Source organism: Aulostomus chinensis, chromosome 8 (genome assembly GCF_037954235.1).
Source record: "Aulostomus chinensis isolate RoL2024-O1b breed Wild chromosome 8, RoL_Achi_v1.0, whole genome shotgun sequence".
NCBI lineage: Eukaryota > Metazoa > Chordata > Actinopteri > Syngnathiformes > Aulostomidae > Aulostomus > Aulostomus chinensis.
The window spans coordinates 30,234,733-30,259,430 of NC_141327.1; the positions used below are offsets into that span (position 1 = coordinate 30,234,733).

At 49.0% G+C, this 24,698-nt stretch overlaps 3 protein-coding genes across 3 annotated transcripts; all 3 read right to left on the bottom strand.

The window, feature by feature from the left end:
• Window positions 1–263: 263 nt before the first annotated feature.
• On the bottom strand, window positions 264–7,102 carry LOC147258054 (uncharacterized). Its single transcript, XM_086212385.1, has 10 exons — window positions 6,890–7,102; window positions 6,782–6,815; window positions 5,675–6,222; window positions 4,977–5,433; window positions 4,330–4,371; window positions 4,060–4,151; window positions 3,890–3,951; window positions 2,999–3,159; window positions 924–1,079; window positions 264–727 (listed from the first exon to the last, which is right to left on the bottom strand). Exons 1-10 carry the CDS (start codon window positions 6,977–6,979, stop codon window positions 345–347), a joined length of 2,025 nt encoding a protein of 674 aa, XP_086068511.1. The 5' UTR covers window positions 6,980–7,102; the 3' UTR covers window positions 264–344.
• Window positions 7,103–7,403: 301 nt separating this feature from the next.
• b3gnt2a (UDP-GlcNAc:betaGal beta-1,3-N-acetylglucosaminyltransferase 2a) lies at window positions 7,404–13,419 on the bottom strand. The gene is made up of 2 exons (XM_086212386.1): window positions 12,846–13,419; window positions 7,404–9,244 (listed from the first exon to the last, which is right to left on the bottom strand). The coding sequence occupies exon 2, from the start codon at window positions 9,242–9,244 to the stop codon at window positions 8,021–8,023; it is 1,224 nt and encodes a 407-aa protein (XP_086068512.1). The 5' UTR covers window positions 12,846–13,419; the 3' UTR covers window positions 7,404–8,020.
• Window positions 13,420–13,949: 530 nt separating this feature from the next.
• commd1 (copper metabolism (Murr1) domain containing 1) lies at window positions 13,950–17,348 on the bottom strand. The gene is made up of 3 exons (XM_086212387.1): window positions 17,136–17,348; window positions 16,160–16,450; window positions 13,950–15,192 (listed from the first exon to the last, which is right to left on the bottom strand). Exons 1-3 carry the CDS (start codon window positions 17,307–17,309, stop codon window positions 15,085–15,087), a joined length of 573 nt encoding a protein of 190 aa, XP_086068513.1. The 5' UTR covers window positions 17,310–17,348; the 3' UTR covers window positions 13,950–15,084.
• Between the last annotated feature and the right edge of the window lie 7,350 nt (window positions 17,349–24,698).

Consider the following 24,698-nt stretch of genomic DNA (forward strand, 5'->3'; position numbering starts at 1 on the left):
GCATATTAATATCTCCTATGTTCTAGTTATGGTTTTCAATTTACTTCAAAACTAAGCTCCTCCATGGGTTCCATGTCATGTGACCGAGGGACTCCTAGTCACTCATTTTATATCGTCTAAAATTGTGTTATATTTTGATAAACTTCACTAATTATGAATATCTGTCCTGTATGTACAAGTGTGTGTGTACACACACACTTGTACATACACGCATACAAAGCAAGCGCGAAGCAAAGACGCAAGAGCCGCATGTCTTTGCTGTTTCGGTGGGACTTTAATTTAACACATTTATGAACAATAGACATAAAGAAACTAAACAATTGCGCGTCTGAGAGCGAGGCTGCTCACATCTTGCCTCCTTCCTGGGACTCCCGGTAGCCGTCCGGCGGCGGCAGCGGGCTGAAGCGCAGCAGCGGCAGATCCACGGCCGGGCAGCGCTCCTTTCCTGAGGGCCAACTCTCCCTGGGGCCCCGGACCGGTAAGGGTGGCGGGGGAAGGTCGGCATCAACGTGGCTGGTGTAGCGGTCGTCACGGTAGCGGTGGTTGTTGTTGTTGGGGTCAGACGGAGAGATGGTGGTGTTGCTATGACAGCGGACCAGGAACGCCCCCCGATGGTGGCGGTGGTACAGCGTGCAGGCGGCTGCCAGCAGCATCAGGATGAGGGAGCTGAGCAGGAAGAACAGCACGTAGATGCCTTTCGTCTCAGCGGACGCGGCCGAGGTGCAACCTGCAAGCGAGCAACAGGAAGACAGCAGCTTCACCCTCACATCCATGGACGGCAGCATGTCGGCAGGTCGCCGTGCAGTCGGGATTCATCATTTGTGCAAGACTTGAACATTTCCATGTCTGGCATCCTGGCGGGGCGTGTCCCCAGGTACACTTCCGTCAGGTAGACACACACACACTTCTTTGTGCTCCAATACCTCGACTCTTAACGTCCACGCAGACGGTTCCTCCCGATCCCAGCCGGGACTCGTCCTGGTAGCCTGGTCTGCAGCGGCACAAGTACGTACCGAAGTTGTTCACGCAGTCTGCGTTGATGTCACACAACATCAGATGGGTCCCACACTCATTGACATCTACAACACACGGAGACATGACTGTGTATGTGTGTGTGAGAGAGAGAGAGAGAGAGAGAGAGAGAGAGAGAGAGAGAGAGAGAGAGAGAGAGAGAGAGAGAGAGAGAGAGTGTGTGTGTTGCTGGAGAGTGTAGAACACTTGAGTGTGTCTGTTCGGTTTGTTACAACCCTGATTCAGTGAGAGGAGAGAGGGCTGTTGGGGTCCTGGAGGTTAATTTAAGGGGATGTTGGTGTGTTTCGGTTAAAGCTGCAGTTTAGCTCCTTTGTCTCCATCTTCTGGCTGAAAAGGTTACTACAACCTCGCCACAAGTCTGTCACAAGCACTGCTTGAGGGGGAAATTAGGCTACATTCTACTATCCCTCCATCATCCCTCCATCATTCATCCATCCCTCCATCCATCATCCCTCCATCATTCATCCATCCATCCATCATTCATCCATCCATCCATCATCCCTCCATCCATGCCTCCATCCATCATCCCTCCATCCATCATCCATCCATCATTCATCCATCCATCCATCATCCCTCCATCCATGCCTCCATCCATCATCCCTCCATCCATGCCTCCATCCATCATCCCTCCATCCATCATCCCTCCATCATTCATCCATCATCCATCCATCCACCATCCATCCCTCCACCCATTCATCCCTCCATCCCTCCATGTTCCCCCTCTCCTCCTGTTCAGGGTGGTGGGGGTGGAGCCTATCCCAGCAGCCTTCCCCCTGGACAGGTCACCAGTCCATGGCAGGGCCAACACATAGAGACAGACAACCATTGGCTCTCCCAGCCACGCCTACGGTCAATTTAGAGTCTGGATTAACCTGGTCCCTCTTGATGTCTTTGGACTGTGGAGGAAGCTGGAGTACCAGAGAGAACCCAGCAGGAACAGGGAGAACATGGAGACTCACCCAGAAAGACCCCGTGCTGCAGCCGGGGCTCCACCCACAACCTTCTTGATGGGGGGCCACAGTGAGGACCACTGGTCCACCCACAACCTTCTTGATGGGGGGCCACAGTGAGGACCACTGGTCCACCCACAACCTTCTTGATGGGGGGCCACAGTGACGGCCACTGCTCCACCGGGCCGCCTCTACATTTTTTAAATATTTTATATTCAAATATGATGCAATACAGCTTTAAGGATCAAGCAAGGTGCTTTTTCTCATGTTAGCAAATTTGATTTAATTTTATGTTATCAGTTATTCCATCATCGCGGTTACGTCGTTTCACAGGAAGTGACTAATGAAAGTTTCAGCTGGATTATTGAGCAAAGAAGCTCCTTTGTTTGGGTTTCCTGGGCTCATTGTGTGGTGAGAGAGTCGACGGGAAACAAGGAGAGAAAGCTTGTTTGGTACAGAGCCCGCAAACATCGACATTCGCTGTCTAATTCACATCATCTGACAAAATAATCCCATTTTTGTTTGTTTGAATGTCTGAATCCTTATTCAGCATTTTTAACTCTCCGGTCCAGAAACTTTGAACTCTGATTCAAAATGGCGATCGTGTGTTCAACCAAACACCCATCGCAGCGTTTCACAAGTGCTCCAGCTAAAGTGAACTCTAGCTTTCCTTAAATTTTTGTGACAACACCCCTGGAAGACCCCAGAACCCCTAATGCCATTCACACTTACAAGCTAGTTTCAGACCCAGAACCTAATCGAGAACTTGTTCTTCTCACTTCAACAAGGAACCGGTACTCAGTGTGGAAAACGGGTTCTTTAGGAGCTCGTGGTCTTGAACCAAACACACTAAGCCAGACCAGCCAGGTCCAGTAACCTCATTCAGCCTCTTGTTTCCAAAGGTTACATGAGGAGAGAGTGTGGAAGTGCTCGGGTCCCTGACAGCATCCATGGACGTGTTATGAGCTTCGTCACATTCTCGTTTATGAGTTGAAGGCGATTTCAGCCCCGTTTACCTCCAGTTGACACAGAGAGGATGACGGTCTCCTTGGGGTTCCCGTTGACGCCCATGCCAACGAGGCCCTGCAGGGTGGAGTGGACGGCCCTGTAGGTGTGCTGACCGGCGGGCCCCTGGCCGATGTTCAACCAAATGATGTACAATACTCCGGCCTTCAACCTGCACACAGGACCAAGGAGCAACCGTTGCTGCGCTCACTACTGAGCTCAACGGCTCCAGCTTCCACCTGCTGATGTGCTGAAAGTCAAAGCTAAAATGCAATGCAATTCTGTGGAAAGTTCCACTTTTCTGAAGACCTCACACGACTCACTCGTAGCCCCATACATGACTTCCTGTGGAGGTATGAGTCACACACAAAGTTACACAAACTGGGCAAAAAAAACCTTCCATGAGCCAACTAATCCACTCTTAATCCAGCTAAACAAACTGGAAAGTAAAGACTGAGTAGATCGCAGTTCAAGTAGTGGAGGAGTTCAGGAAATGTTAACACATGCAGGCCACTGAGCAGGCACGGAAACTGAATCATTCAACCGTGAAATACACCACAGAAAATGGAAGTTAAAGGGACAGTTCACCAGGAAATGAAAACTCAGCCACCACCTCCTCGCCGTCATGCTGACGGAAGATTGGGTGAAGTTCTTTTTCTGTCCACAGAAAAACTGATGGAGTTTCACAGGAAAAGGTGCTGCAGTAACCTGCAGCCTTGACATGCTGTATGACTGAGAGAACGATCGCTGCCGCCATGTTTGTAGTCTCACTACAAACATGGCGGCATGGCTGGGAGCTCCAGGCTACAGTGAGACGGCAAACATGGCATCACTGATGTTTCTCTCTACATCTCAGCATGTTGAGGCGGCAGGACACCTGGGATTGTTTCAAGTTCACCAACCTTTTAATTCTTTTACTGGCCAACGAGGGCTGGACGGGCAGCGCTCGCAGCTGCTGGCTGATCTATGAAGGCACAGAGCTGTTGGACTCCAGGTTGTTTCATGTGGTGCACAAGTTCTGAATGATGGTCATCAGCTACTGCTTCTCAGAGATCAGCTCTCATCAACATACCAAAGCCTTTACTGAGTTCAGTAACCTGAGCAGTTCTTTCCTGGACTCCTCCTGATCCAGATTCACCTCAACAGCCACTTCAAACAGGTGATCTGTCAAAATACACGAAAGCTGAGCAATAATGTGCCACCATGTAGAGGACACTGCAAGCCATGGCCTTTGATGTCAAAATGATATCAAAAACCCTGATAATGAGAAAGGCGTGATTTTAACACAGAAGATGGTTTCCGTGATGCTCGTCCATGCGATTTTCAAGAGTTCAGTACTCACCACCAGGGAGGTGAGGCGTCTCAGAGTGGTTTCGAAAATTCACTGCAAGAGAGAAAAACAAAGTCCAACAAATCCTAGACGTGTGGTGATGTTTGCTGCTGTGACGGTTAAGTTCCCTTCATGTCAACGTCCCGATTCAGCGCCGTGACAGTTCTTCAGGGCCTTAAAGGTGCCGTGCGTAAGCAGAGGCCACCTGCACTCAACAGCAGAACAACTTTTGGAGGAAATGAATCATGATGTGAATTATGATTGACAGCTCGGCCCAACATCAGAGCTCATTTTAATCAGATGCTTCCATTTTTTTGTTTTGCACATTTACTCTCCAAAAAAGGCAAAAAGTGCATTAAAATGCCGTCGTGCGAGCACAGGTGACATCAGCTGAGGTCGTGGTCATGAAGCCAGGTGATGTCCAGCAACATTTCAGTTGCCTTCTTAAACTCGTCTTCGTCATGGAGCTGGTTTTTGTGTAGCTGATGTAACGTTAGCATCGATTTAGCTCGCTGCAGGCGTCCAGCTGCTCTGTCAGTGCTGTGACTTGCTAAGCTTTATTTCCTTTGTTTGGACGACGAGGTCTTTGTGTTTGTCAGATGTGTTGGTGGTGCCCCCCCCCCCCCCCCCACTGTGCATTCTTAGGCAAATGTACTCACGATGGCCTCTGTGGTCCAGCAGCGGTTCCACCATGTTGGGGTGTGGATGAATCAGCTCATCTTCCTCTGGTTCTTCCTGTGGCTCAGGCTTCAGGTCAGAGGCCTCCGTGACCTCCGACCCCTCATCATCCTCTGCGGCTGGTTCTGATCCGTCCCCCAGCTTCTCCTCCTCTGACCGGCTGCTCTCATCTTCTAGAAAGGCGGAAAGTTCCTCCACACTCGGTTGTGTGGCTGTTGGAGTGTGATGGGAGGAGTTTGCATGATAGCTCAGACTCTCGGGTTGCTGAGGTGGAGCTGCTGGATCAGGCAGGTCCGGTGGAGTGTGGGCGGCGCCTCTTTCTGAGCGGGAGGTCCCCGGCGTGGACGCTGGAACTGTTGGCGTCAGGACTGAGAACACAGCTGTGACTGCGTAGACATGGTTGTAGTTCTCTGAGTTTGTAGGGTAGTTTTCAGCCGCCTAAATAAAGAAGATTGGATGACATTCAGAACATGTTGAGGTTCTAATCAGCCGAGCTGCTCTGTGCTATCAGTGCTTGCCACCATGCTGACGTCCCCCAGCGTCGTGTCCACTGAGCCCAGCCAGGGTACACACCACCCTTCACTGCTCTTTAGTGTCACACACTCAGCTGTCAACATCAACCTGACTAGGGTTTCTGGGCCGACACCCATACTTTGCCGAGTCCCACGAGTCGAGTTACCTCAGGGTCTGTGGCCTCCAAAGGTCGGTCAGGGGTCACGGTACTGGCAGGTGATGGGTCCCTCACAGAACCAGAGTCACTGAAGTCCGAAGGTTGACGAGATGGGTCGGACTTCCTGTTCCTCTCCGTGAAGCCCTCTCGTGGGTGGTAAACCACCGGTGGTCCAAACGTCTGGTAGCGGCCATAGAAGCCCCTGTACTGCTGGCTGGGCCACCCACCGATAAGCAGCACCACGTGCAGAGTGTTGGACGAGGACGTGTATTTGGCCTCCTGCCAGCATTTCTGCAGGACCTTGTGACCCCTGAAGTGGCCCACTGGGTCATCCACATGGATCTGGTCCTGTTTGAGGTGGCAGGCGTCTTCAGAGGCCAAGTCCTCCAAGTGGAGATGAATCCGTTTCCCAGGATCCACCTGTATGGTCCAGTTGCACCAAAGAGGCGGGTTGGAGCACAGATAGTCTGGCGAGAAAAACTCGCCATTATCACCGTGCAGCAGCTGGTGGCAGCTCCGCAGAGCGAAGAAGGCAGTGCCATCGTCTTCGTGTCCATCTGAGGGAGACGCGGAGAGTATTGGACGTGAGGAGTGTTAGCACATGCTGTTGCACAAGTTTTCAAAAGTGCTCTGAGGGTATTTCCACCCCCGGCGTCTCTTCAATGCTTCAGAAATAAAAATAAAACGATCAAAGCTTTGAAATATCATTTTGAACTTCCAGAAAGGTTCTGAGACGTGAAGCTTGCAGACAAAGAATGTCTTCGCGTGTCTAATTCAGCCCGTCAGACTGCTCCAAATGTGAAATCACTGCTGATAATGATGACAAAACAAAGAGGTTTTTACTGACTGACAGCTATATTCATGTTATGATTACTATTATTATTTAACTAAGACTTAAAAATCCCACCTACGGCTCTTGATGTTCTCTGTATTCTTACTGATCCCTTTATACGCTCACTTATATATGCTAGATGTCATTCGCATTTCATATTTTGTTGTACAGCACGTTTTCTATCCAAAGTGCTGTTTAAATAAGTGTTCCATCATAAACAAGCAGTGACCAGGACCAACAACTCAGTCAGTCAGAGGCAAACGGTGAGTTGGTGCTGCCCTGACCTGGGGGTGTGTTGGCCTCCTCTCCTCCATTCACCTACAGGAACAAATACACAGTTAAAATAATATACCCGCTGAGAACCAGGTGGGTTCACAGGGACCTCGACTCACCTGTGCATCACTGTGTATCCAAACTATCGCAGGTATGAGCAGAAATAAAGGCAAAAGAGTTTTTAGAGTAAAGTTGTTCCTTCGAGGCATTTTACCACCAAATCTTTGTCTAAACGACGAATTGTGTTGGAAAATGAAGTCTGCTTGACCTTCACAGATTCTGTTTTCTTCTCCAGCCTGAGCAGCTGAAATTCATCACTTAGCTGATTGAGTTTCCTGGATGTTGCTCGCACATTTGGCCAGCAGGGGTCACTGTTGTTTGTGATATGAGGACTTGGAGTTCTGCTCCTTGTTCACAGACATTTTAAGAACTAAAAATACTTTCTGAGGGCACTAATGTCATAGTAGTACTGGTTTCTCATAGAAAAAATACTGTAAATAAAGATAATTTACTGCGTTGTGTGTTTAAACACACATCCACATTTAGACAATGTGGTGTGAAGCAGGGTTCTGTTTGTGGTGTTAAAATACTCGACAGCACTGTGGGATCCTGAAGTATTTTTTCCATAAATTGATGGAGGAGCAGAGGACCACTTAGGCAGGACGTCAGGCTAAACTTTCATTGTCTCAGAATTCCTGCACTTGAAAACTGACTTGTAATGTGGACCTTACAAAAATATGTTTTGGTAGTCGACAACGTCAAATCATGAATATTTATTGAAGGGAACTTGGGAGTTCTGATAGAACCAGCATTGTGTTTGTTTTTCATGAGGACGAGATCTTGTAATGTTGGAATCAGACACAAAGCGACTGCGGCTACTTATCACATACTTTGGAAGAGAGGATGAGGGAGAGGAGGAGGAGGAGCGGTCGCTTTCTGCTCGTCTGGCTCTTAGATTGATGGAGAATAAGAGGATTTCCCAAAAAACTGACATGTTCCTTTAAAGACAATCCAGACCAACAAGCAAATCCCGTCCATTTACATGTTTTCCTTTTTCCTTTTCCAAATATTCCATTTACTTTGACAAAAAGAAAAATTCTGGCAAAAACGTGTAACCACAATGGTCATCAGCAGCCGCTCACAGCAGCTGCACGTTTACCAGCTCAGAGCGGCAAAGGTGTGTACTAATGGTCATTGCATGATGACGACAACAACAACAACAACAACAACGAATCAACAGGTATCAGTGTTCACTGGCAGTCCAGTTCGGGATGAAGAATCCACTGCCAGATCTTCAAAATCTCCTGTGGCGTCCGGCTGTGAACCAGCATTAAGCTCCTGTGGACGCAGGGATTGTCCCGGTATTTCTCCTCAATGTCAAAGGTCCTGAAGCCTGTGTGCTTTTCGGGGACCAGGCCCAGCCTCTTCAGACACATGCCTGTATAGACATCGTCAATTGGGTACAAGACTACCTGCTGGGAGGCATTATAGAGGCGCAGCCCCAGTTCCCCAGAAAATAAATACCCTCCGCCCCCAGCATACGGTGGGTACACTCCCACAAACACACTTTCTGGGATAAAGTACTTGAGTTTCCTGTCTCTGTGTGGACCTGCACTGGTGATAACATCCCCGATGAACAGATCTTTGGCCCGGACCTCAGGCAAACCTTCCAGGAGGTCAATGATTCGCAAAGTGTTGACGAAGACATCATCATCACCCTTGAGGACAAACTGGGCGTGAGGACAGCGTTGGCTGAACCACTCCAGGAAGAGCACTTCCTTCAGGGTTAGATTGAAGAAGGTGTCCCTGTAGTCCCATTGGAGCAGGTCCCCATGAAGCTCTGCCTCCTGGCCCAGCATCTCCAGCAGGTCTGGGAAGTGGTCCTGGGGCATGGTGTTGCCCAGCAGGAACACCGTACAAACAGTTCGATTGGCTACAACACCTGCTCGCCCCCACGTCTCACGAATAGCCTGCCGCCGGTCAAAATGAGGGACCAGGGACTTGACCACCAGCAGCAGGAAAGGCGTTTCATCACATAAATGGGGCTGGTCGATGAGTAAGGGGTAGGTCCTGCAGCGCATGTGCAAGAGGAAATCCTGGAAGCGCAGTGGAAGGGTGTTGTAGTCCACAATTTTTGTGAGAACTCTATAGTCTGGCTCACAGGGGTTGAGCGGTCCGGTGTCATTCAGCCAATCCAACAGTTCCATATTGGAGACTGTTGAGAGTGCAGAGCTGATGATGGGGTTGTAAATGAAGTCCAGACGCTGCTGCTCCTTGTTCCAGAAGGACTCACTCAATAGCTGTTGCCGCCAAAACCTCTTGGACGGGATCACCACCTTATGGCGTCCATTTTTGTCAAGGCCAAGGCTCCATGACACAGCCAACAGGATACAGATGAGGAGGTTCAGCATCATCATCACGCACCACCACCGGGCCCTCCTGCGGGCTGCTGGCAAGTTTCCTTCCCTCTGCATCTACAAACAGAGCAACACAACAAGAAGTCAAAACCAACAGAAAACACAAACATTTTCAGGAACTTTGTCCCAATAAGCAATCAGCAGAGTCAGGATGGAACATGAGGGAATGCTGGGTCGACCTTGGAAACTTCAGCTGGCAGAACACAGGAAGAACATGATACAACAGATCAATGGGAAGCTTGATTCCTCCCGTTTGGATTCAGAGCTCCGAGTAGCTGCATGCAGGAATGAGCTCAGGAACGTTCCCACCCCTCCTTCCTTCCCTCAGCCAAAACAGAGGAATCACACTTTTCCAATTCAGCCGTGCACATGACTCCTGTCACTGAGGCATTGTTGACGGCTCATAGAAAAAAGGACAAACGTATATCAGTGCAGCTTGTTTAAAACGCCACAATGAGGCTTGTGAGGGCTTAACTACACCCTTCAAACTAGTCGCACCACCAGTGAACAGGACACCAGCTGATGACACGACTCCACGGTACCTGGATTCAGAGGGCAAGGAAACAAGCCGCAGGTCCTTTTAGTGCTTGGAGTGAAGACTCAGCATCTCTCAGCTACCATGCATGTTTTGGGCTACTTTTTTGTCTCTTGGAGAAGAAGGAATGCAACACATATGACTTTGATTTCTTTGTACTGGAACACAAGAAGATGCGTTTAGTGAGACAGTGACTGACCATCGGGATTAGACTCACAACCTGGAACGTTGAGCTCCTGATCGCAACTTCAAGAGAGCCTACATTTTTTGTGCAATTGTTGGGCTTTTTTGTGTGCGACCCTGCTGCAATAGCGCCACCTCTGTGAGTGTGTGTGTGTGTGTGTGGGGGGGGGGGGGTGCCTGCCATCACACAGGTCAACCCACAGTTTCTCCTTCACTGCACTGGCCGAGCGTGGCTGGTACATTATCAGGCGATGGAAAAACGATAGGCTCAGACTGCTGGGATCTCCCATGATGCACTGGGCTTCTCTCTCCTCCTCCTGTCCTCAGACGTGTTACTGACTCCTCTTCTTCTCCCCTCATCCCAGATCCTGGTGCTGCTGGAGGAGGCTCCAGACCTGAAGAGGCTCCAGCTGCCACCCTTAGCTTCAGTATTAGTATTAGTGCTTGTAGTATTTATATCAGTACTCTCAGTACTGTACTAGTATTAGCATCAGTCCTCTGTTTGCGAGCACTTAAATGCTAATATTGTGCTGGAGTAACCTGGAGATGTGATTGTTGGAAGCTAGTTGTTGTTGATGTTTGCCATCTTTCTCCTTCCAGCCTGTCCACGTCCCCGTCCGTCTCTCATTGTCTCCTTTCTCTCTTTCTCTTTCTTTCCTTCTCTATCTGTCTATTTTCCATTATCTGTCTTTTCTCTGTCCCTGTCCTCCGTCTCTCTCTCTCTCTCTCTCTCTCTCTCTCCCCCTTTCAGATTCATAGAGGAGGGAGGTTCTAGACCTGCTTGACTAGGACAGAGGCAGCAGGGACGGATGGAGGGACATGGAGACACACACAGACCCGACTGGACTTGACTGGATGAGTCTTCTGGTCCTGGCCTCAGCCCCCGGTTCCATGGCCAAATAATCAAATAAAGTTTGATAGAAATGAATTGCAATTCTTCATTCAAAATGAGGAACTTGTTGCAAAATTACATCAAAGTCAGATAAGACCTTCCTTTACAAATGCATTACTTGTAACAAAAGGAAGTTCTCAGAAAACTAGACCATCAAAAATGGGAAGAATATAAATGAGGTAAAAAATATGATTATCCATGAAAAACAAATGCTGTTCCGATAACTCCAGTGATACAAGAAAATTAGATTTGGAGTCACTTGGCAAAAAATGAATTTGATATGACCAGGTTTTCCCCCTCAAATGGATCTTCGGGATGTAATAACCGTCCAGTGTTTGATCTTCGGGATGTAATAACCGTCCAGTGTTTGATCTTCGGGATGTAATAACCGTCCAGTGTTTGATCTTCGGGATGTAATAACCGTCCAGTGTTTGATCTTCGGGATGTAATAACCGTCCAGTGTTTGATCTTCGGGATGTAATAACCGTCCAGTGTGTGATCTTCGGGATGTAATAACCGTCCAGTGTTTGATCTTCGGGATGTAATAACCGTCCAGTGTTTGATCTTCGGGATGTAATAACGGTCCAGTGTTTGATCTTCGGGATGTAAAAACGGTCCAGTGTGTGATCTTCGGGATGTAATAACCGTCCAGTGTTTGATCTTCGGGATGTAATAACCGTCCAGTGTTTGATCTTCGGGATGTAATAACCGTCCAGTGTTTGATCTTCGGGATGTAATAACCGTCCAGTGTTTGATCTTCGGGATGTAATAACCGTCCAGTGTTTGATCTTCGGGATGTAATAACCGTCCAGTGTTTGATCTTCGGGATGTAATAACCGTCCAGTGTTTGATCTTCGGGATCTAATAACCGTCCAGTGTTTGATCTTCGGGATGTAAAAACGGTCCAGTGTGTGATCTTCGGGATGTAATAACCGTCCAGTGTTTGATCTTCGGGATGTAATAACCGTCCAGTGTTTGATCTTCGGGATGTAATAACCGTCCAGTGTGTGATCTTCCGGATGTAATAACCGTCCAGTGTTTGATCTTCGGGATGTAATAACCGTCCAGTGTTTGATCTTCGGGATGTAATAACCGTCCAGTGTTTGATCTTCGGGATGTAATAACCGTCCAGTGTTTGATCTTCGGGATGTAATAACCGTCCAGTGTTTGATCTTCGGGATGTAATAACCGTCCAGTGTTTGATCTTCGGGATGTAAAAACGGTCCAGTGTGTGATCTTCGGGATGTAATAACCGTCCAGTGTTTGATCTTCGGGATGTAATAACCGTCCAGTGTTTGATCTTCGGGATGTAATAACCGTCCAGTGTGTGATCTTCGGGATGTAATAACCGTCCAGTGTTTGATCTTCGGGATGTAATAACCGTCCAGTGTTTGATCTTCGGGATGTAATAACCGTCCAGTGTTTGATCTTCGGGATGTAATAACCGTCCAGTGTTTGATCTTCGGGATGTAATAACCGTCCAGTGTTTGATCTTCGGGATGTTGCAGCTGGCGTTGTATAACTGTATGTTCGTGCGTGGATGTGTGTTCGTTTGACTTTCACTCTCAATTCACACTCTTTGAGCTTTGCTGTGATTTTAATCCCTGAACTGGAGTTTGTCTCAGTTCTCTACAACAGCGAGACAGACAGACAGCCTCTCTCTGCGTGTTGGAGCCTGGTACCTGTTGCCACCAGAAGATTTTAGGATTTGCACCGTTTCTGGGTCAAGTGGACATTTTTGTCCAACTAAAACGCAACTTGGAAGCAGGATCTTTCCTCTGGAGCAGCGTGACAGGTGGAATGTGGTCCTCCTAATGCAGCTGGAGAACTGGAGGAACGTGTTTCTTCACGCCGTTGGACACAAACTCAGCGTTAGAAACTCGACAGCAAACTTTAGGTTTGACATCTCCACTTGAACCTGAACCACATGCCACTCAAATGACAGTTTTCACTGTGAAAGTCCAGTTTTCCAATAAGCCACATTCAGGTGACAACAACATTCCCCCTGAATCGTCGCTGCGCGTCACTTTCATCTCAAGCAATCTAACCTGTCAGATGGGCTCCTCGGTGACGTCAAACGGGAAGTGCGGAACCGGTTAGCAGAATGATCGATCCTGATCGGTCACCGACCTCCTCATCCTTCTCCGTCGCACCGTGGCCCTCCCCAGCGGTGTCTCCTGGGTGTGGAGAGTCGCGAGCGCACAGGAGCGGTCACCTCCGCGTCACGTGACAGGTTTGGTAGGCCGGGTTCAGGTAATAACGCGCCCCTCCCCCTTTTCTTTCGTATGTGAGTGTTATTCTCCTCAGTCTGGGATGTATTGAATAAACACAAATATATTTTAAAGTATACTGAAAAAAGTATGAAAACTCGCAAAAATAAAAAGAAAGGAAGACGGATCCTGAACGCTGAATTCAATCCAGCAGCCAGGTTCCACAGCCCCTCCGTCGCCCCCACCGGCTTCAGGTGGTATTAACCAACAAATCCCTTCATCGCTCCAGGAGCCAGCCAACATTCCCAGTGGAACGTAGGAGCCTGCCTGGAGCAGGGAATCCTGACGGACAGTTTGATGTTGAATTCGTGAGCAGTCGGAAGCTGCAGTAACCAAGTGAACTGGACGAGTGAAGACCCCCCAACACCCGCCAGTGACCCCTGCAGCTGGCAGGGTTTGAGCCTGAGGTTACAGGGCAAACACAGCAACCCCACCCAAATCAAGCCACCCTGGAGGCTGCAACACAGAATGTTATAATTACAGAGCACAGCAGGGACGAGGAGTATTTGTAGTCCAACTGAAGAAGACCTGGCAGGGACGAGGAGTATTTGTAGTCCAACTGAAGAAGACCTGGCAGGGACGAGGTGTATTTGTAGTCCAACTGAAGAAGACCTGGCAGGGACGAGGAGTATTTGTAGTCCAACTGAAGAAGACCTGGCAGGGACGAGGTGTATTTGTAGTCCAACTGAAGAAGACCTGGCAGGGACGAGGAGTATTTGTAGTCTAACAGGACTACAGGGATATCAGGGATGTGGAATGGGAGGCCCTGAAGGTGTCTTTCGGTCACCATGACAACCAAGACACAACATTTCCCACACCAAGTGATTTCTTTGGTACTGTAGCATGAGATGCAAGTATGGGATCAAACCAGTGACCCTTTGACGACCAGGCAGCTGGTCCACCTCCTGGGCTCCACCTCCACGTCACTATGATTAGACACTTTAACCTTAATTACAATTAATGAGCCATCACTTTACACACTCATGTACACACTGGACCACTAAAATATTAACCAAATTAAAAGCAACGAGTTTGAGAGGTAAACCTCAGATCCCAGTTAACTGCCAGCAACACGGCAGTCTTGATTTCTGCCGGTGGGTTTGGAGCTGAAACCCATCCAAGTGAAACTGTGACGTGATTCCCAATGTTGGGAGGAAATCTCATCCTCTTGCCATTATTGGTAGAAATTCCATTGTGTTCATTGAACAGACACCCAACAGAGATGCTGGAAGTCTGTAAGGAAACCACAGCACTTCGGTTCATTGGTACTCGACACACATTTGATCCCGGATCTGCATTATCAAATGCTTTGGTCCAACCTGGGGCTCCGACCAATCAGAGCTGCGTCTCCTCCCATCAACCATCATCGCGACCTCATCAGGACACAAAACTGTTACCGGTGGACTCAGGATGCTTACTGGTACAACGGTTTATTCCAAAGCCACAACAAGAAAAGCAGAACATTTACAGCAAAGAAGTTCTTGATTCGTCCAGGTTTTTACATTTGCTCGTGAACGCCTCAGACACCTGTGAAAGAAGTGGCGGATTGAGGATGCTTTCAAAAACAACGCCACGTACTTTTTCCTCTGGAGGTGTCGCTGGGCGTGTTCTTTTTACGAATTCCTGAAGTGGCGTTTCAAACAACGAGCAGTGATTTGCAAGAAGAGAAAAGTTCCTGAATCCTACGCAAATATCAAGAAACAAGCGTTTGGTGGAATTCTGCGGGGCAGGCGAAGGAGCCAAAAACACTCACTCCATTATTCATCGTGTTAGCATACCAATGTTAGCATCTGTGTTACCATGTTTGGACATCGGTGCATCTGGGGAGGAGTTCAGGGTGGACCTGAGTTACTGTACCAGCACCCCTGCCTGCCAGTCAAAGAGGCCACACCCTCAATTATGCATTTAACTTAAAGAGGTGATGGACCCCTCAGGTTCTCATCTGTAGGAGAGGGCAGATCCGTTTGCAGGAGGAGAATCACACCTCGATGTGTCAGATCAGCGCCCACGCCGACGTTTAGCTGCGGTTAACGATGCTGTCAATGCTCCGCTGGATATCCAACATCTTCTTCAGCACCTGGCTGACTCTGGCCTCGTCAAACTCCACACACACAAACTCAGAGTCCTGGAAGACACAAAGGAGAAGAAAAGATTCTCTTAGAACCCCTTTGGAGGGCTTGAGATCATTCCACTGAACGTGTGAGCAGCTGGAGCATTCGGTTGAACCCGTTCACAGTCGCACCGAACCAGAGGTGTTCTTGATAGTTAGCTTTTATCATTTCATCGCTTATTTCTGATCAAACATCTGGATTGGGGAGATCCGGATCACACCAGCTGACCTGGAAAGGTTGTAAACACACGTTTTTGGACAGTTTAGCCGTTGTTAGCCGTCAGTCTCCATTAGCATCAAGCTAGACACACGTGGCGGATTTTCCTGCATTCTGGAGTCACTAAGAAGGGATGGAGGAGGGAGAGACACCTTCGTGAGCTGAGGACTGATATTGGTTGAGAGACAAAATGAAATGAACGTCAACGCAAAGCTGCACATATAAACAGCAAGCTTTCAATGCACACGGATGTAACACGGTCCGCCCAGTCCCAGTGAGGACGGCGCGCGCTGACAGAGGACAGGTTTGTCTCTGGACGTTTCAAACGGTGGGACTGACAGGAAGTTGTTGAAGATTTGTCGTTGCAATCAGAGACAAAAATTCTTCAACAATTATTTTGTTCCATATTTGCATTCAGGAGTTTTCTATCCAATAGTATTAAGTTCAACTCTACCGGGTGTGAGAGTCACTGCTTGCTACCGTGTCTGACACATTTACAGGTTTGTGGGACGCGTCTCTGCCGCCGCCATCTTGCTCAAGCCCTCTAACCTAGTAAGATGCTTCAGGCTGCTGGATGTGTCTGGGTGCTGGTCCCGGTACTGGATGTGTCTGGGTGCTGGTACCCGTACTGGATGTGTCTGGGTGCTGGTACCCGTACTGGATGTGTCTGGGTGCTGGTACCCGTACTGGATGTGTCTGGGTGCTGGTACCCGTACTGGATGTGTCTGGGTGCTGGTACCCGTACTGGATGTGTCTGGAGCTCACCTGTCCTGTCCTGCCAAGCTCCAGCTCCATCAGAGCGACTGGACCACTGTGCGCTGCGTCGCCCTGGCTGGCTGCCGTCTGGAGGTCCACCCTCCAGGAGAGGCCCCTGAGGCCGGGCTCCCAGCGGCTCTGGGCCAGCAAGCTCTCCCTGACCCGTAACCGCTGGCTCCTCCAGAAGCGAGAGAGGGCGGCGGCTTGTTCAGCAGTCACACCACCGCCACCGTGCTTCCTGGTCTGGGCTGTGAGGAAGGCCTCCAGCTGGGCGTGATCCATGTCTGCTGTAGCGATGGACTGGAACATAGAGGAAGAGTCAGGAGGACGAGTCCAGAACCAGGACAGCACCAGCAGAGCTGAAGCTGAACCCAGCAACACCACTTTTCAGGCCTTCAAGTGATACTTCAGAAACTGTATATTGGCTTGAAGCTAATGGAGATAGACTGCTAACGAGAGCTAAACTGTCCAAAAACTCTTCACGTTCAAGAAGCGTTCTTGGTTTTGTGTTTTAATCTCCCGTCTAAGTGTGAGTGGATCACTCAAGATTGCTCTAGATTAAGGAGACCTGGACTACACCCCACCATGACCTGGACCTGGAGCTGGAGCTGGAAAATGGTTTCTGGACAGTTTCGCTGTTGTTAACTGCTAAATACACGTGGCTGGATCTTCCTGCATCCCGGAGTCACAAAGAAATAATGACCAACATATTTGTGAGTTCAAGACTGCAGTTAGTGAGTACTTGGAAGCTAAAATACCCTTTTATTGAATATATATTTGTTGTTTAGAGCTGGAACAGTTACTTTCATTGTCAAGTAATCACATTTTCGGTTAATCACTGAGACCAATAATTGCCAATCACATGGACAGATCCAATTTTCCTGTGTGTATTAACGAGGGAACACGACGAGGCGACACTTCTGATCGTACATTTCTAAACTGCGAAGTAAAACGGGACATTTCTGGCGTCCGTGTGTCGTTGTACCTTTAAGAAGCCTCTCATCTTCTCGTGCAGGTCCGTGAACTCGTCCCGGGACAGATCCGGGTACAACTCGCGCCTCAGCAGCTCCTCCGTCATTTCACTGTTGTGGTAATAAACTTTCTGAGCGATTCCATTCAGCAAACCGCTCAGAGATTTCGTTGCCTCCGCATCCGCCATGTTTCCTTCCTCCAACGGTCACGTGAGGCAGATGGGCCCTATCACGTGGTTACCACAAAGCATCGCGGGAGGTGAAGTTCCAGGCTCGCGAGACCAGGGCGTTGTGTGGCCTCCTGTAGAATATTAAACTGTAAGGAGGCCGTTAACCATCGTGTCGATCAGCTTCAGGTTGAGAAACCACGAAGAAACTTCAAAGCGAGAATCAAATAAAGACAACAATGAACAAAGATCCGCTGCTGACCCGTCAAGTTAATCAGACAGAGCTTCATTTGGAAGTATGTCTGCGTTTCCATGGAGAAATTATACATGAAAGACGTGTCCTAACCTGGTGTCCCTGTGTTTGTAGCACACATCTGTGCCAAGTACGAGTAAACATTGTGTTTACATAAAAATCCCTGTCATTTGATGATTCATTTAACTTCATATGTTTTTTGTGTCTCTGCCAGCCATCACTGAGATGCAAAAGATTTGTTGAGTCAAAAGAAGCAGCTGTAAAACAGTGAACGAAGAATTGTTTTGAGCACCGTCTCCATGACATCAATTTGTCGGACGAAAACCATTGATTCATTGGGTCTGAAAACCTTCGGAAAGTCTCAGAGAGCTGCACCGTGAAGCTATCTATCCATCGATCTGTATCGGTACGACATCTGGACCAGAATCACCTGCTTCCACCGGGGAATGCGCCAGTTAATATCCACAACAAGTTTCTCCCAAGCTTCAGGATTTTACCAAAACCACGTAAATATGTAGAAAAAGGCACTTTGACATCATTTCACACAGCTTTACAGCATGAAAGTTCAGAGCCTCCATTGTGGAGCCCTGTGGACAATAGATTTGTCTACACGCCAATGAATTTAACAATTAATTTCAAACATCTTAATCCAAGTAATTTATTTCTAAAGAAATTACCTGAATGCTGTCCTAAAGTAGACCCCTGTGGAACTCCCATGTCAAGCTTGACTCATGGCCACTGGCCCCAACAGCTTGTGTTCCAACATTCAAATAATTTGCAAAGCCATTCTATGAGCTGAAGGAGGGCCAGGCTCCCAGATTTCTATGTACTTTTTGTTTTAATCCCTGAATTCGTGATGAAGTCTCGATGCTAATCAATAAACTACGGTGTTTACAAAGGAAGCATCAAAATCCCTCATGCACAAGGAATGCAGGGCCAAATTGAACTCCCCTCAGTCAAAGACTGCTACCAGCTAGACTGACCCACACACAGAGCAGAGAGCCAACAGGAAACCAACGAGGAAGTTTATTTACAAAAAGAAAAAAAAAGAAACTTGGAAAACAGAACTTGTATGGTGACACAGCGATGGCCAAAAACTGACCGGACAACCAAACTCTACTCCACTCAGCTGTGAATGAAACAAGAAAGAGGTGGAGAACAGGAGGGCAGGAAGGAGCAGGGCTGTGACTAGTTCCTTCCTTCCTTCCTTCCTTCCTTCCTTCCTTCCTTCCTTCCTTTATTAGCTCCTTGCGGGGGACACATTGAATCACACACTCAATTGCCTGATACAGCTATCGCAAATAATCACAATTATGACTGGTTGAACGTAATAATGGCGCACATCAGACTTACAAAACAAGACCCAGGTGAAGCGCTAAAACAAAGGACTGACAGGAAGGGCCGAGTGAGTAAGACTTTATTTGTAGCACCTGGCATACAGGACATGCAGCTCAAAGTGCTTTTGTTCAGGCAGCTGCCTCCCCTCCTGTTAGTCAAGACGTTTCTCCTCTCATCCAAGAAGCTTCTTCAGTTCTAAATTTCTAGAGGGAGGTGTCAGGTATACAAAACAAGAGGTGGTCAGGCCAGAGCAAGAGGCTCATCAGGAGGTCATGTGAGTCGATGGCCTCAGTTTCGGGTCGTTACCTTCCCAGCCCTCTTAGGAGGGTCGTTCAGGTCACCTGGGTGAAGGCGTGAAAGCAGGCTGCACCTCCTGGGGAGGACCTGAGGACGGCATCGTAGGAGGGTGACAGGTGGTGTCTGAGGCCCCTCCTCTGTTCAAAGATGGACGTTCTAGTTTGACATGAATGGCTTCTTTCACCCCTCCTTCAACCTTAGATAGAATGCACACCTTGTGGTTTTCCCTTCTCCTTGAGGTGGAGGTGGACTGCTGAGTCCTGGCCTGTGGTTGTGGCCCTCCTGTGTGGCGCCATGCGTTTGTTCAGTGGTTGTTTTGTCTCCCCTGTACAGGTCAGAGCGCTGCTCCTTACACTGGACTGCAGAAACAACATGACTCTGTTTGCCTGGAGATTGTTGGTCTAATTCCTGCCACTTTAAAGGACTGAGGGACAGAACCAGATACCAGCGCCACATTGATCATGTCTAAGAGGGAGGGGCTAACGAGGGGAGAGAGTCTTGGAGCAGTTGAGTTGGGATGGGGTCTAGGAGACAGGTGGAGGTTGAGAGGAGGACATTGTTGAACTGAGCTCATGAAGGCTGATGGGAGAAAAACTATCCAAGTGTGTGTCTGGTCCTCCAGCTGCCTCTAAGGGAGAGAACGGTGAAGTATAAACGAGTGCAAGATAAGATTAGCAGGTCGTTTCAGAGCAATAATTAAGAAAAGATTAATCGTGCAATAAAAATCAATCAAATGCTTTGGTTCCAAGCTGCCTTTTGAGAATGTTGGCTTCCCTGATATTTATGGGGAATGCGCTCCACAATTTTGGGGTGTAGTTGACAAAGGTCAGTCTGCTGGTGAGCTGCAGTGACCAGGATTGTTGCTTGTTTTTGTGAGGGCTTCCTGTGTAGGAAACCCCTAGGGACACGGGGAAAACATGCAAACGCCGCTGCCCAGCCCACCCAAGGTGTGGGCACCACACAGCATCCATAGGGTCCTCTGCGGGAATCGAACCCAGAACCTTCTGGCTGTGGGGCGACAGCACCACAACTGCACCACCACACCCCATCCTCATTTAATTAAAAAAAAAAAAAAAAAAAAAGTACTCACCCATTTATTAAGCACACAAAGATACAGGAGGGAAGAGCTGACAAACTAAAACAGGAACTCAAAACTACTGACTGAAACTAGAAGTAACACAAACTAGAAAACACATGGATGAACCGCAGGAACACTTGCAAAACTAGCACTCACAAATCCAAATTAAAAGTCCAGCAGTGGAAGTTGATGCTTAAACGAGACACGGTCCAATTATGGTTGCTCTTTCCATCTGTCATCACGTTTGACTGATCGTTTCTGTTCGAACACACCGGCGCTGACAGCCACCCCTTTTACTTTCTGAGTAGGACCCCCACAACGGGGCGGCAGAGCACGCCGGCCTGTCTGCCACCCAGCTGGCAACTCGGTAGGTTGCTCAACACTTGCGCCCTTGAGTGTTTACAGTTTTCAAAAGGATGAGTTGTCTTCATTTTGTATTCTGTGGCTGTGTTGGTCCGCTCTGTTCTTGTCCATGTCATGTCCAGGGGTGAAAGTGAGCCGGACCGGGCCGGAACGCAGTTCCGGTAAAATATTCATGGCCGGAGCAGAGTTCCGTTAAAAAAGGAGGAGAAGGGAGCTGTCAAAATCCCATCTTAAATCAAGAAAACGACGTCTGAAGGCGGTTTCACACTGAACGCGGCAGACGCGGCGCGCTGCTCGGGGTGGGGCGCAAGCACGCGCAGCGCTACCGAGTTGCTGGGCTTGGTTCGGCGCTCGTGACGTCACAGCGCCCTCATACACAATGAATGGACTTCCCCAGCGCAGCCTGCGCCTTGCGCGTTCAGTGTGAAACCTCCTTGACACGGAGTCGTGCCCATGAGCGCATCTTCTGGTTGGCTGACAGACGGACACGTGGGTCTCGTTACCAGCATCGCTAGTTCTGATTGGTGAAAACCACACTGTTGCCCTCTCACAGAACAAAAAAAAGAGAAAGAAAACAAAACAGAGGGCAAAATCAAATTCGTGATTGTTCTTGAAACTTTCCACCTTCTGTGCCGTGTCTCTCGCTGTGAAGTGTGAACTGATGGAGTGACTCTGATGATCTGTGTCTGCATGTCTGCCTGCTCCCTGTCGTCAGCGCTGGAGAGGGCAGTGACTGCACAAGGCAGTTTTCAAAGCCTTTCCAGGGGGAAGGGCGGGGCTGTGGGGGCTGCAGTTGTGTGGGGAACAGACACCCGAAAACTGTCATAAACATCACCCAAAACCAATTAAAAAACGTAAAACTTAACTTAAGACTTTTCAGCCACTTTCACCCCTGGTCATGTCTGTCCATCCTGAGGGAAGGACGTCCCTCCTGGGACCCTCCCTCAGGAATCTGCCTTTTTCCCTGTTAAAAGGTTTTTTGTGTTGTTAAGAGGCTTTGCCGCCCCCTGATCGAGGGTCTCAGGGGTGTTGACGTTGCATTGCATACAGATTAAAGCCCCTTCAGGCCAGTTGTAATTTGTGGTTATAGATAAAGTTCAATTGACTGGTTGATTGACTGAAGTCAAAAGATGAGCTGAAAGGAGCAACAAAGCTGTCTTTAACGCTCTCATCTTCCCTCGTCGTTCCTTCTGCTGGCTTTCCCTCTCCGTCTGGAACCAATGGATGAGGAGAGATGAGCTGTGGAGACTGAGAAATGTCTCGAGCTTCATAAAATCATCCTGTTATGTCTCCCTCTTCTTCCTCACGGCAGCACAACCTGTCATAACAGGGAGACAGGTCACCTGACAGGTCACATGACAAGCAAAAACACTGCGGCGCTGGAGCCTTTGAAATGAACAGATCATGTATTGAATAAAAAAATATTTAAAGTAAAACAGCAGAATGTTGCCGAATGTAAACAAGTACATTTTATCACCAAAGTCGAACCCAAGGGAATGAGTTATATTTCACAGCCTTAAAATTCTATATTTTTCTCTCCATGGCTGCTCCAGGGCTCCGTAGACACTCGTCTTTTTGGTTTGTGAATCGATGATTTTAGGAGAAAGTTTAATATTCATGATGGAAAACTGTGTGTCAGGGCGCTGCGGCGCTGAGGTGAAGGTTACCTTGATCTGATTGTTTGGCTGCATGACATGTCAGTGTTTCGCTGACTTGTCATAAACCTTCCATCAGGTAAAGCAATGAAGGCTGCAAAAATAAACATGCAGGTTGCAGACAGGCAGATGTGAGGCAGCTTGAATCCACTGACACGGGAAATGATCGAGTCGTTTATTCCAGGCTGCAGGTTTAGCAGCAAAATACTGAAGGTTTCTATCTTTTCTTCATGTTAGCATGCTGACATTAGCATTAGCATCACTGTGGCTGTGTGTCATCACTCTCACTCCCTTCTACCCAAGCTCACTCTTCTTCCCCTTCTACCCCTGCTCACTCTTCTTCCCCTTCTACCCCTGCTCACTCTTCTTCCCCATCTACCCCTGCTCACTCTTCTTCCCCTTCTACCCCTGCTCACTCTTCTTCCCCATCTACCCCTGCTCACTCTTCTTCCCCTTCTACCCCTACTCACTCTTCTTCCCCATCCCCATCCCCATCTACCCCTGCTCACTCTTCTTCCCTTCTACCCTTGCTCACTCTTCTTCCCCTTCTACCCCAGCTCACTCTTCTTCCCCATCCCTTTCTACCCCTGCTCACTCTTCTTCCCCTTCTACCCCTGCTCACTCTTCTTCCCCATCCCCTTCTACCCCTGCTCACTCTTCTTCCCCTTCTACCCCAGCTCACTCTTCTTCCCTTCTACCCCAGCTCACTCTTCTTCCCCATCCCCTTCTACCCCTGCTCACTCTTCTTCCCCTTCTACCCCTGCTCACTCTTCTTCCCCATCCCCTTCTACCCAAGCTCACTCTTCTTCCCCTTCTACCCCTGCTCACTCTTCTTCCCCTTCTACCCCTGCTCACTCTTCTTCCCCATCTACCCCTGCTCACTCTTCTTCCCCTTCTACCCCTGCTCACTCTTCTTCCCCATCTACCCCTGCTCACTCTTCTTCCCCTTCTACCCCTACTCACTCTTCTTCCCCATCCCCATCCCCATCTACCCCTGCTCACTCTTCTTCCCTTCTACCCTTGCTCACTCTTCTTCCCCTTCTACCCCAGCTCACTCTTCTTCCCCATCCCTTTCTACCCCTGCTCACTCTTCTTCCCCTTCTACCCCTGCTCACTCTTCTTCCCCATCCCCTTCTACCCCTGCTCACTCTTCTTCCCCTTCTACCCCAGCTCACTCTTCTTCCCTTCTACCCCAGCTCACTCTTCTTCCCCATCCCCTTCTACCCCTGCTCACTCTTCTTCCCCTTCTACCCCTGCTCACTCTTCTTCCCCATCCCCTTCTACCCAAGCTCACTCTTCTTCCCCTTCTACCCCTGCTCACTCTTCTTCCCCATCCCCTTCTACCCAAGCTCACTCTTCTTCCCCTTCTACCCCTGCTCACTCTTCTTCCCCTTCTACCCCTGCTCACTCTTCTTCCCCATCTACCCCTGCTCACTCTTCTTCCCCTTCTACCCCTGCTCACTCTTCTTCCCCATCTACCCCTGCTCACTCTTCTTCCCCTTCTACCCCTACTCACTCTTCTTCCCCATCCCCATCCCCATCTACCCCTGCTCACTCTTCTTCCCTTCTACCCTTGCTCACTCTTCTTCCCCTTCTACCCCAGCTCACTCTTCTTCCCCATCCCTTTCTACCCCTGCTCACTCTTCTTCCCCTTCTACCCCTGCTCACTCTTCTTCCCCATCCCCTTCTACCCCTGCTCACTCTTCTTCCCCTTCTACCCCAGCTCACTCTTCTTCCCTTCTACCCCAGCTCACTCTTCTTCCCCATCCCCTTCTACCCCTGCTCACTCTTCTTCCCCTTCTACCCCTGCTCACTCTTCTTCCCCATCCCCTTCTACCCAAGCTCACTCTTCTTCCCCTTCTACCCCAGCTCACTCTTCTTCCCCATCCCTTTCTACCCCTGCTCACTCTTCTTCCCCATCCCCTTCTACCCAAGCTCACTCTTCTTCCCCTTCTACCCCTGCTCACTCTTCTTCCCTTCTACCCTTGCTCACCCTTCTTCCCCTTCTACCCCTGCTCACTCTTCTTCCCCATCTACCCCTGCTCACTCTTCTTCCCCTTCTACCCTAGCTCACTCTTCTTCCCCATCCCCTTCTACCCCTGCTCACTCTTCTTCCCTTCTACCCCTGCTCACTGTTCTTCCCCATCTACCCCTGCTCACTCTTCTTTCCCATCCCCTTCTACCCCTGCTCACTCTTGTTCCCCTTCTACCCCAGCTCACTCTTCTTCCCCTTCTACCCCTGCTCACTCTGCTTCCCCTTCTACCCCAGCTCACTCTTCTTCCCCATCCCCTTCTACCCCAGCTCACTCTTATTCTACATCCTCCTCCATGCCTGCACACTTTTATTCCACAGCTTCCAGTTTGCCAGCACACTCTTTTTTGCCGTCCTTCTCCAGCCCGCATCACTCTTCCTCCTGGTCCTCCTG